This window comes from Augochlora pura, chromosome 1 (assembly GCF_028453695.1).
Source record: "Augochlora pura isolate Apur16 chromosome 1, APUR_v2.2.1, whole genome shotgun sequence".
NCBI classification, from domain to species: Eukaryota; Metazoa; Arthropoda; class Insecta; order Hymenoptera; family Halictidae; genus Augochlora; species Augochlora pura.
The window spans coordinates 3,825,701-3,837,246 of record NC_135772.1 but is presented as its reverse complement, the minus strand read 5'-3'; the positions used below and the strand labels follow the sequence as shown (position 1 = coordinate 3,837,246).

Here is an 11,546-nt window from a genome sequence, read left to right as displayed (position 1 = left end):
CCCTTGAAATTATCATTTTATTGCTGTCATCCCATCGTAGAACAATTACGAAAAGAAGCAAACGTGTGTTAATAATAATCTCTGTACCTTGTAATTAACAAAGATTCACCGTCTACCTATAACATCGTTGATTAATAATTTAATTTCGAGTCTCGAAATGAGAACAACGCGAAAATGAACACGAGAAATTCGGGGTCGCCAAGACCTAACCCTGTCGCGCCGCTTGTTTTATACGAGCGAACCCATTATAATTGAATATTAATGGCAAGAGAGAGAGAGAGAGGGGGGGGAGAGGGTTGGTGGGGGTGAGACGGGGTACGATCGGGCGAGAGAAAATACGCGTGCATGAATATTAATCGGCGGATCACGGCGTCGAATTCGGGACGAGCCGTGGACCGTTATTATTAATAACACCGGGTATCGCGTTTGCAATTTACCCCGTTAATACAACAATGTATTATACATACGTTGTACACGCGTACGGAGTCGCGATAAGAATAATGCCGATGCCACTGATGGAAGGACGGACGCACAGTGATTTAGAGATACAGTTTTCCTTGCAGTCTTTATTGCTTTTTTTTAAATAATAAATTTCAGTTTTCCTTTGTAGCCTTTTATTTGGGTCTATGTGTTTAGTGCAATTATCATTGAATGTTATTGTAGAATATATTTTTTATTTCATCTTTTTTATTCTTTATTATATTGCTTTAGGTTTTTCATTTTATACTATTATTATTATTTCCTATTTCTATGTTAGAGTTACGTGATAAATATTAATAATATGAATATTAAAAATACAGTACCTTGCCTTCTAAAGAATATCAAAATTTTATACGTTACTATTACTGTCTCATTAATCTCTTTAAAAATCACTCTAAACAACGCGCATTTCCAACATACTGATCCTAGGGATTCCTGCGCCTCTGAACCATTATGCACCGCAGCGTTTATGCGTTTCGATACCAAACCCACGCAACCCTCTCTATCCGCGGATGAAGATGGGAATCGAAATTAATGGATGTGAAATTCGAACCGCAAACGGAGACGTTTCGGAAGTCTCTCGTCAATGGGCTCTATCGATATATATATATATATATATATATATATCTGTCCGTTTTGCCGAGCGGATCGGTGCCGATTTCGCCGGGTAATTTACGTTGAGTGGATCGATAATCGCGGCATAATCGACAGAAAGAATCGACAGAAAGAATCGAGCGAATATCGCGGAGCGAGAGAGGCTTCTACTCGAATATATATATATATATTGTAGTTGTTGCATGTTCCAATTAACCGTTTCAAGTAGGGCCTCTCGAACTGTAAACCCGAGCAACGCGCGCCCATATTTTTACGATGAACGATGCATTGTGCGGGAATCCCACTGGACTTTGTCGTTTAACCCTGCGTTCACGCTACACTAAATGCAACACAGAATGCAAACGTTAAATGCAGCATTGAACGCAATTTGCTTTATACTGAGTTATAGAAGTGACGATAATTTATTCTGATTTTTTTATTAGGGTTGTTATATCACAAGCGATAGGTACAGGGTGGACCATAGAAGTCGAATATATTCTGAGATATGTTTTCAAATAAATTTGGCTGGTTTTAGGGGCCAGGTAATTTAACATGAATATAATAGTCAATTTTATTTAGTCGAAGCCTTTAACCCTTAATTAGGCGCATTAAGAAAATCAACCAATTAGGCGCATGGGTTCTTAAATGACCCCAAAAAAACATTGGGAAAGGAGTATCAAAAAGGAATAAAACTTAATGGATTTCTATAGTAATTAATAAAGTTCTTTAATATACTTAACTTTAAGAAACAAATACTTACTGTGACCCTGTGGCCCTGACCCCATGCGCCTAATTAAGGGTTAAGAACAATTCTGATGCGATGATCGAGTAGTAAAAATTAATTACAAGTGCATGAAATGCACCGAGTCTTCTAAAATGAGATTATTATGGTCTAGAAAACTATTTCAATTATTTTCAAATATTATTGAATTTAGGCAGAAAATGGCATCGAGGGCAAAGGGTTAAATCAGTCGACATAACTGGTTCCTGATTTTTCCTTTACAGCCCCCCATACTGCAACAATATTTCCACAGGACTTCTTACACGAACTTCTGTATAGGTATATTATAATAAAGGTATATTATAATAAGGTATATTATAATAAGGTATATTATAATAAGGTATATTATAATAAAAGGTATATTATAATAAAAAGGTATATTATAATAAGGTATATTATAATAAAAGGTATATTATAGTAAAGGTATATTATAATAAAAAGGTATATTATAATAAAAAGGTATATTATAATAAAAAAGTATATTATAATAAAAATTGTAGCAAGAGGTTAATGTTTAGTTTGTGCTTAATGTCCCAACTGTATCTATAACAATGTATCAAATAACTCATATTTTCGTTCCCGCTCAAAGATCGATTTAGGCGATAGACATCGACCGGATGATGCCCGATGGCATCGCTATCGATGTCGAAGGGTTGTCGGGGGATGCGCATGTGTCCCGCGGACTCGCTCGCGTCCGAACACCACGGGCGTTCGAGACCCGTATAGATAATTTCGCCCGTTAAACGTGACAAACGAACCCGTTCGCAGGTTCGTTTCCTTTCTCTCTGCTCTGAGCGCAGACTGCTCTCCTTCGGTCCCGCTTTTCGCGAGACCGAATAACTTTCACGGCTGCTTCGCACAGCCGATAAAACTCGAGCGTATTGTGTTCCGCGACTCTCTTCGGGCTCCCGGCGTGCCTGTATCCTCTATTTACCCGGCGTATCGAAAATTAAATCTGCCGGGAGATCCCCGGTCGCGGAAATATGGAAATTTTCGGACGCTGTCAAACGCGTCCCGTTCGAGTGCCCTCGGATCCCGCTCGTAAACGCCTCCCCGCGTATCCGAACATACGGCGCGAAGCGTTTCCGAGCATTATCGAAACAGTGTTCGCCGGTTCGAGCACAATTTTTTCTGATTTTTTTGGGTAGACATTACCGTGCTCGGTTGATGAATTTAAGATCACCCTGTATATAGAGTTATAGTATGGTATAGTATATGAATAATTATAGAATTATTTATGTACTGTAGTGCAATGTGATTGTAACACTGTATACCTATAATACCGTACCAGCTACAGATATTATACCAAACTGAATTGAAATTAAAAAATCGAAAGGTGATTTAAAAAATCCAATTTGCTGAATTATTTAATCGCGAGGGCAGTCGAAGGGACCGGCAAGTGTTCGCAGATTGGTCGCATTAATCCTTTCATTGCTAAACAATTCGGGCGCTCGTTTCGCTGAATGGAAATTAAAATAAAATGGAACCTCGATTATGGAACCTAGTTGATTGCTTTTCGGATAATAACGCTGGGTTATGTAAATTACTGATTCGTACCATGAATCGTTTTATATGCGAATTAATTAATTTGGATTTTTATCAACAGGTACTCTATAATACTTTTATATTTATACGTAGCATATATGTATACCTGCGCTTATTTCGATCATCGCGTGAAATCAGAGGCGAGCAAAATTTCATTCGAACGCAGATATATACCCCATCGAAGACAAATTTATTCGGATAAAAATTTCCTCGAACAAGAGTCAATGGGATTCTATTTAAACGAGAATTTATACGAATCAGAAGTCATTCGTACGGAAAATTCACGATCTGAATCAAAATGACGAATTATAGAGCTTTGTCGCTTTTCAATAACAAATAATTCGAATAAAACGCTAGAATAATCTATGACGAATAATTCATTATTGGAATAAATAGCTTGTGACAAACAATAAATTCTTCGAACGAATAGAATAAATCATTTGTGACAAGTAATAAATTATTCTACCAAACAGGTATAATAATTAATAACAAACAACAAATAATTCGATCAAACGGATATAATAATTAATGACAAATAATCAATTGTCCTCTAAACAGCCGCGAATAATAAATAATCGTTTCCCGAATGAAACATTCGCCCAAAAAGAACACCCTCGTGCAATCACCCCTTTCAAACGTTCCACCGAAACAATTCGAACAATACCCGAATCCTGCGTAAAACTGAGCGCACTGCAAAAGCGCGTACAAATAAAAAATCAATGTCTGCGCAACACCCTATCACTGGATTATCGGAAACAAACTATAGTTTAGAGTTAGAAAATCCGTGATCAGATTATCCCATTAAACGCGTCGCATTCGACAAACCTTTTTCAACGACGAGCCACGGATAAACCGGTGACAATTATAACTCGAATAACAATCTCAACAGGGTTCGCATAATCGAGGTGCCAAAATGGCGGCGTAGTCTGCAGAAGCGTCCAAACTTCTCGCGAAGCCGTCGCGCGATAAAACGTCCGAATTCGGACTGACGTAAGTCCGACAGCGCCGAGAAGCGCGCGAACAACAAGTCGGCACAACAAGCGGCGAAACAAAAGTGGTTTCTAGCGGTGCAGGGTGTGTCGCAGCACTTCCTGTTAACCCTTAATAACCTAGAGTTTCAATTTTGATACCAATCTTTTAAACAGAATGTTCACATTACTATTAGTGTTTTTTATAGGTTGGCTGTACGTATTTTACTGTTGTATAATATTCTTTCCAACGAAATTAAAAAAAAAATCTAATGTCATTATTGTTTTATTTTATCTATGACATATTACTTGCGCGGCAAAGTGAACAAGTAAACACATTTTACTAAAAGTTTTGTTGAATACAAATTTGATATATTTTCTTTTACTGAAGAATATAAATACTTTTGAGGTAAGTGAATATATTATTTTCGCTATGATATAATTATTTTTTACGAGTGCATAAGTATATCTGATTTCTTTATGGCCTTAATGCCTGAAGTATCAAAATTGATACCTGGTTTTTTTTTCTAAATAAATATGTAAAATAAATATTGTGATTTTTTTAGCTATTTTTCCCTTCATCTAGACCCTCAAGCAAACATAGTAATATTAAAAAAAATCACTTTCGTAAATCAGGCTACTAAGGGTTAAACAGCGTCGCTCACGGAACACCGTGCAAAGACGAAGCGAAAGAAAAAATTGTATTAAACCAATAGAGCGATAAATGCGTTCGCTATGAAAACGGCTGCGAAAAATAAACGAGAGGAGATGGAGAAAAAAGAAAACGAGACAGCGTGAGGATGAAACGAGTCCGTAACATTTGTCTAATATTTATGCATAAGCCGAGTTTACGCCGACTAAGGCGCGTGCGAGGTTCCGGCGATCGCGAAGCGTTCGCCAGCCGAGGATCCATTTCCGAATGAAACGGCGAAAGAGTTGGCCCGCGGAGCTACGAAAGAGAAAGAATCGGCCCGGTTGTTTCTGGATACGATTTCTCCGCTTCGTTTTATTCCGCGTTCGTTTCTCGCAGCTTTCTCCCTCTCCTTTCCCGTGCAAATGCATTGATCAGTCTCTAGCCTTTGTTTCCGTCTTGTTGGAGCAACGCGGAGCGTCGTGCAAGGGCAGAAGCACTCGAATCGCAGCAGTGAAAGGATTAATCGTTCATTCTGAATTAGGCGCATGGGTTTAGCATGACTATAATATGGAAGACGAAAAGTGTGTACAGTGTTTATCAAAATTAAGAAAATCGAGGCAATTTGTTCAACGAGACAAAATAGTTCTCCGTCGCGGCTTTAACCCCATTTTCTTCACTGTCACTGCGATTAGAAATTTTTGCAATTTAAATATTAATATTTAAGAACGCGTAGTACTATCGCAGTGACTTTTGATCGAATTATAAAATATGGAATTGCAATTAAACGCGAATTTTTGGGAATTTCAGGAGTACGTATTCGCAAAGTCTCTTCGAGTGTCGTTGAATATAATTGCCGCGATTAATTTCTGAATGATTGTTTATGCGAGATGGTGGTGGTATACGTTGGACTGTCGTGGGAGTAGTGCGAATTTTATTTCACCTTGATTATTATTGAAATGGGGTTGTTAATGAACACAGAAAATCTAATATTAAATTACAGAAATCCCTAAATATCATTTCAAGGATTAATTCTTTAATAAAGTATAATTTAAACGACAACCACTTTAATAAAATATAGAAGTATAACTTCAACGAATTTAATAAAATATAAAATTCTGATTGCAGCTATCAAGGCTTGAATAAAGCTTGCAAATATAATTCCAAGGACCACTGTTTCAGTAAAATAGAAAAATATATTTAAATATACTTGAACATGACGAACAAAAGAAAATTCGCACCAGATCCCGACGAGTCCCAAACCTTGAAAATCGCCGGCAATTTAAACAACGCCGCGTTCTGTAAACTATTACAACACGCCGTCCCCATGCACCCAATAATCAAACGAACAATGCGCCTAGTAACCGCGATATTAACCAAACTAATGGAACATCGATCATAAAACATCGAGCAACAAAATCGCATCTAAATGAAATAAATAGACGATGAATAGACTTACGGCAAACGGCGGGATTCTCGTCGGAGCCATCGGTGCAGTCGTCTTCGCCGTCGCAGTGCCACGTCCTGGGTATGCACCTGCCGTTCGAGCACTTGAACTCGGTCTCGGTGCACGTGTGTATACCTGCAAGCGGATCATAGTCGTGCTGAGGAAGGAAGTCGGCTGCGAGGGCGAGGCCCGCTAGGTAGCCGATGCAGGCGAGCTGCAGCAGCCAGCGAGAGGGCCGCCGGGCCGTGTTCGGCGGGCTCATCGCCCCGTTTTCGCAGGGATGCAACACCTAGCACCACCACCACCCCGCGCCGATGGCCGCGAGCCACTCGGATCCTGCACCAATTGCACCAATTGCACCGGCTGGTCTCCGTCGCGTCGTTCACGCTCGCGGGCAACCCAACTGCTGCAGCTTCCGAGAGCGCGCCGTGTGTCGTTCCGCGAAATTTTCGACGAGCTTGCCGCGCTTTCGAGCCGGAACGAGCGAGCGAGCGAGCGACGCGCGTGCACACCGAGCCGGAACGAGCGTGTAACGTGAATCACCGGCGCGGAACTGCGCTAGTTCCGAAGCCGAGTAGCCGGCGAAACAAACGGCCCTTTTCAGAGGCCGTCCTTCCTTGTATCGGGGCTGCTCGCTCCGTATCGCGCCGAGTCAAATCCTCGATCCACTCTCCGCTCGACCCCTCTCGCGATCACAATGCTCTCCGGGACTATCCTCTTCGAGATTGCCAAGGACACTCGCCGAACAAAAGATACCCCGCCGATAAACACCAGGGACACTACTCTCTCCCGGGTGCTTCTGGGTCTACTACCGAGCTGCTACTACCCTCGGCTAGCCCGAGAGATCACTGATCGAGCCGAGACTCGCAGACCCTCTGGCGAAATCTGTCGCGAGCCACGCCGAAGCTTGAACCGCGATCCGAGCGATACCGAACGCGAGATCGCTGGATCCGTGTGAGAGGACGATCGACGGCGATGCACTCGCGCAACCGCTGCCGATGCTGTGAGTCTGATGCAGCCGCCGCGACCGGGCCCCTTTATACGGGCCTCGGGCTCGCACGCATGATCCGCGGGGCGGGGGAATCCGGACAAGATTGTGCCCTGCCTTTTGCGTAGTCGACGCCGACACGTCGCGCTCGCGGACACGCCGTGGATCTCTCTATGCAAAATGATAACCGTCTATGGCGACTACGTCGCCGCGGATCGCGACGGACGTTTGCTTCGCTTTTTCAACGGCGTTCGATGCCGGTCGCGTTGCTGTATTTATCGCGTTCGGCTGTTGCGAAAGTAATTTCGGTTCTCCGAATAGATGGATTGCGAAATCGCTTTTGCAACGAGGCAATGTTTATCGCGGCAAATACTGTCAGGGACGTGTTTTCGGCACCTTTTTTAACGCCGGACCGAACGATTTGTATTTTGTTTAGATGATGGAGATTGGTAGGCGGTGACTGGGATAGTATTTTTAACCCTTAACCCTCTTGGTACCGAACAACGATATATCGTTATTGGCTATTGTTGACAAGATAGTTTTCTTAATATTTTTATTAAACAACAATTTCATATCTTATTTCTTCTCCCTTTTTGAATTTGTTATTTATCAAGCTTTTCAAAATTCTGGCAATTCCTTTCCGAAACTTCATCAAACTTCGTCAAACGAGTTTCAAACATTTCGCTCGCATACAGACTCTTTTGGCCGGTACTAAGAGGGTTAAATGACCACGTGGGTTGATGGCGACCTCGTAGAATTTTTAAATCGTCTGCAAACGCGAGAAATGGTAAAACATCCAGGTTTCACTCGTGCAATACTTCGTAATTAATGATTAATTAGTAATTAATTCTCGCAACCCCATGATGTCATTTATATCGAAAATTGAAGCGGGAAGTTCTAGGGTTAACAAGAACAAGGTTGGACTGAATGATTTGTATTGTATTTGTGTACTCTATTTAATAGTTAGTAGAATTACTTATTTGCTATTCTTTCTTCTAATAACGATGGAAATTCAATTAGGCATTAATGAAATTAAATTACGGACAAATTATATTATAAATAATAGTAATATAATATATTATCATATCAAATCAAATTAAATTACGGACAATTTATATTATAAATAATAGTAATATAATATATTATTATATAATGTACATAATAATATACATATATCTAATATAATATAAATTGGAATATATTGACACGATTTATGTAAAGAACAATTTCCAAATAACGTTCTATAACTAGCAATTTATATATTGCTTTCAAAGACATCGCAGTAGCGTGGAATTTCTCGATTAGCGCAGTTATTCGACTTAACACTCTCCGGAAGCACGGAAAGACACTTTCGAAGAAACTTTGACTCCTATGAAACTTCCGCGGCAAACTTCGATCACGCATATTCGATCTATTAATTGGAAAAGTACGTCGGCAACTATCGGGTCATTAACTCTGGAATCAGACGGTCCCTATATATATATGTATATAAGATTAAATCTATTCGAACGATCCTACGGCCATCGATGCGCACAATTTCCCATAGGAATCCGCCGCGCAGTCTCTGCAGAATGAATAATGCAAAATCGAAAATTGAATGGGTCAATTATAACGGGTCACTAGCATGGCTGATATAATCGATGCAAATTTTTGTTGTTCCGGATTTTTGCGCCCGATGTTAAGTCCATCTGTCCAATGTATATAATTTAAATATAATAAACTAAGATTTGCATGGCGTTACATTTTTCGGTTCCATGTAAAATTCATTGAATTCGTTAGCGCGGGGCCATTGTATGCGTTAAATACTGTGCTCTGTAAAATATAATCTTGAAACATAACCTATTATATAAAAATAAGTCGGGTTTTCCTTCCTGACGCTATAACTCCAGAACGCACGAACCGATTTCCACGGTTTTGCATTCGTTGGAAAGGTCTCGGGCTCCGTGAGGTTTATAGCAACCAAAATTCTGGAAAAATTTCAACAGAAAAGCAGGAAAACAGGGAAAATCATTTTTCACATAGAGCGCCATCTCTGATACATAGCATGTACTACAAACCAATATGGTTTCTAAAACAAAAAAAATAACTTTTCTTCATCTTTTAATCCCCAAACGAAATGTTACAAAAAACGAAGCCATCTGGTGGCGAAACGGAGTTCGCCAGGTTTGCTAGTCTTCGATAAATCTTTGTAAAAATCCTCGTACCAAAAAAATTCACAATAAAACGAAGAAAAGACGAAACGATTTTCTGCTTCGAACTCCACTACCAATAGCGAGTTCATTCACGTGACCGAAACGTAAATGCACGGTGTTTCCTCGGGGATACGATCGTCGCGAAAGAAGCGAGGAAAATTTTCGTCTCTTCCGAAGGAGGAGTCTGACCACAGCGCGCCATTCGGATCCAGGAAATATACGAGCGCGGCTAGTTACGATCAAGGTCCCGCGATAAGTGGCAATGAAACGGTTTCGTGCCCACGCGAGTCGTTTCGCCCGTCAGAGATCGCTTTTGCTCTCGACCGGGGCGGGAGGGAGGGGGGGGTTGGGGATGATTTCGAGAGAATAAAGCCGGTCCGGCTACTGTTCTGTGTCCGCGAAACAACAATGGAACTGCTGGTCGCCGATAAATTTTCTTACGGCGATACCAAAGTGCGAAGTCTGCTTGCGTACGCGTCTTCGTTCCTTCCGATGGCTTTGATAGAATGATTGCAGCCGAGGGGGTGGGAGAGTATGGCCGTATTCGCGGCGCAGTTAGGCTCGCGCGAACGTATTAGGCGGAATCGTTCGTTGAGAATCGCGTCGCGGCGACTCGGTCGCAGATTTTAATGCGATTAGCGCGAGATTGGATAAACATGACATGAAAGGTTCCGAAATTGTATCAGGGTGTCCCATAGGTTCCTCACTTAGGATAGAATAATTTTCTGAGAAGCTTCAGATTTTTCAAAAATTATAGAAAATTAACCGAGAAAAGCGGCCCAAAAAACTGAACGAAATTACCCCAAAAATGATACGATAATTATATATATTAAAAATATTATTTAACGCGCGTCGCTTGAAACAATTTTATACAAACACCGTATTCCTAACGAATATTATAAAATAATCATCATTTCAGCAGATCGCTGTAAATGCAAATTCGACGCGAGCGATTCCACTCGATTAAGACGGGCGTCGGGTTGCAAAAGGATAAATAAATTTGATCGAGCATCCATTCGGCAAGGGAAATTTGCCGAATGTAAATTGTATACCCCAATTTGCAAACTATTCGCGATTGAATTCCGAAATGTCCGCAAGAACGGAGCCGCGTGTTTTTCCATCGAATTTATAACCCGTTCGCAATTAAATTCGCGGAAACGGTGGTACCACCATCGAATTAAATAAATTTCCCACGGCATTCGAAACCTATGATCGAGACTTATGATCGAACTCGCGCCGTGTATCCGTTCCCAAACGAGTCGAATTGTTTAGTAACCGATGCGCGACCCACTTGTGATTAAACTCTCGGTGTCCGTTAAAATTACAACGACTCGTTTGTCCCTAATTTTGTAACCAACACGCGGCCGAAATCACGGCAACCCTTAAATATAGAAGAAAATTATATGCAGCGAATTTCTGGCCGGTTTATGATTATTTATGATTAAATTTATAGGAGATTTGCGAATCGATTCGAATCGAGATTCGATTTATAGCGAATCTGGGACCGAATTCGATGTCGCACAGTATTCGAAATGCTCGAAAATTATTTATAGATTTATTACATGATATATTATATATGCGTTATATTATACTGTATTATACTACTTTATATTATATTATATAAACATCATTAGGGCTCATTTTCTGACCTACTTATAATTAAAGTCAAATATACTACCATAAAGTCAATATATATATGACTTATATAATTATTATTATTTGACTTAGAATTATAATATAATTATAATTGTCTCGATTGCGTTGCATACAATTCGCCATAGTAATTAATTTCAGTGCGACACGGTATACCGATCGAAATTGCTACTGCAACGATATATATATATAATAAGTATTTAAAACACGTATTTTACAATACGAAATATCGACATACCTAATTGACATGAATATTTCATTTATCGC

The 11,546-nt window shown here is 40.3% G+C and overlaps 1 protein-coding gene across 7 annotated transcripts in view; it reads right to left on the bottom strand.

Moving 5' to 3' along the window:
* Positions 1-11,546, bottom strand: part of LOC144468074 (low-density lipoprotein receptor 2) — a 91,932-nt gene that overhangs the window by 31,226 nt on the left and 49,160 nt on the right. For 6 of the 7 annotated variants that reach the window (XM_078177766.1, XM_078177359.1, XM_078177271.1 and 3 more), the window contains one exon: positions 6,459-6,581. The exons of the other annotated variant lie outside the window; for it this stretch is intronic. In XM_078177766.1, the coding sequence (XP_078033892.1) occupies positions 6,459-6,581 (123 nt within the window). The remainder of the gene's footprint in view (positions 1-6,458; positions 6,582-11,546) is intronic. 7 annotated transcript variants of the gene reach the window in all.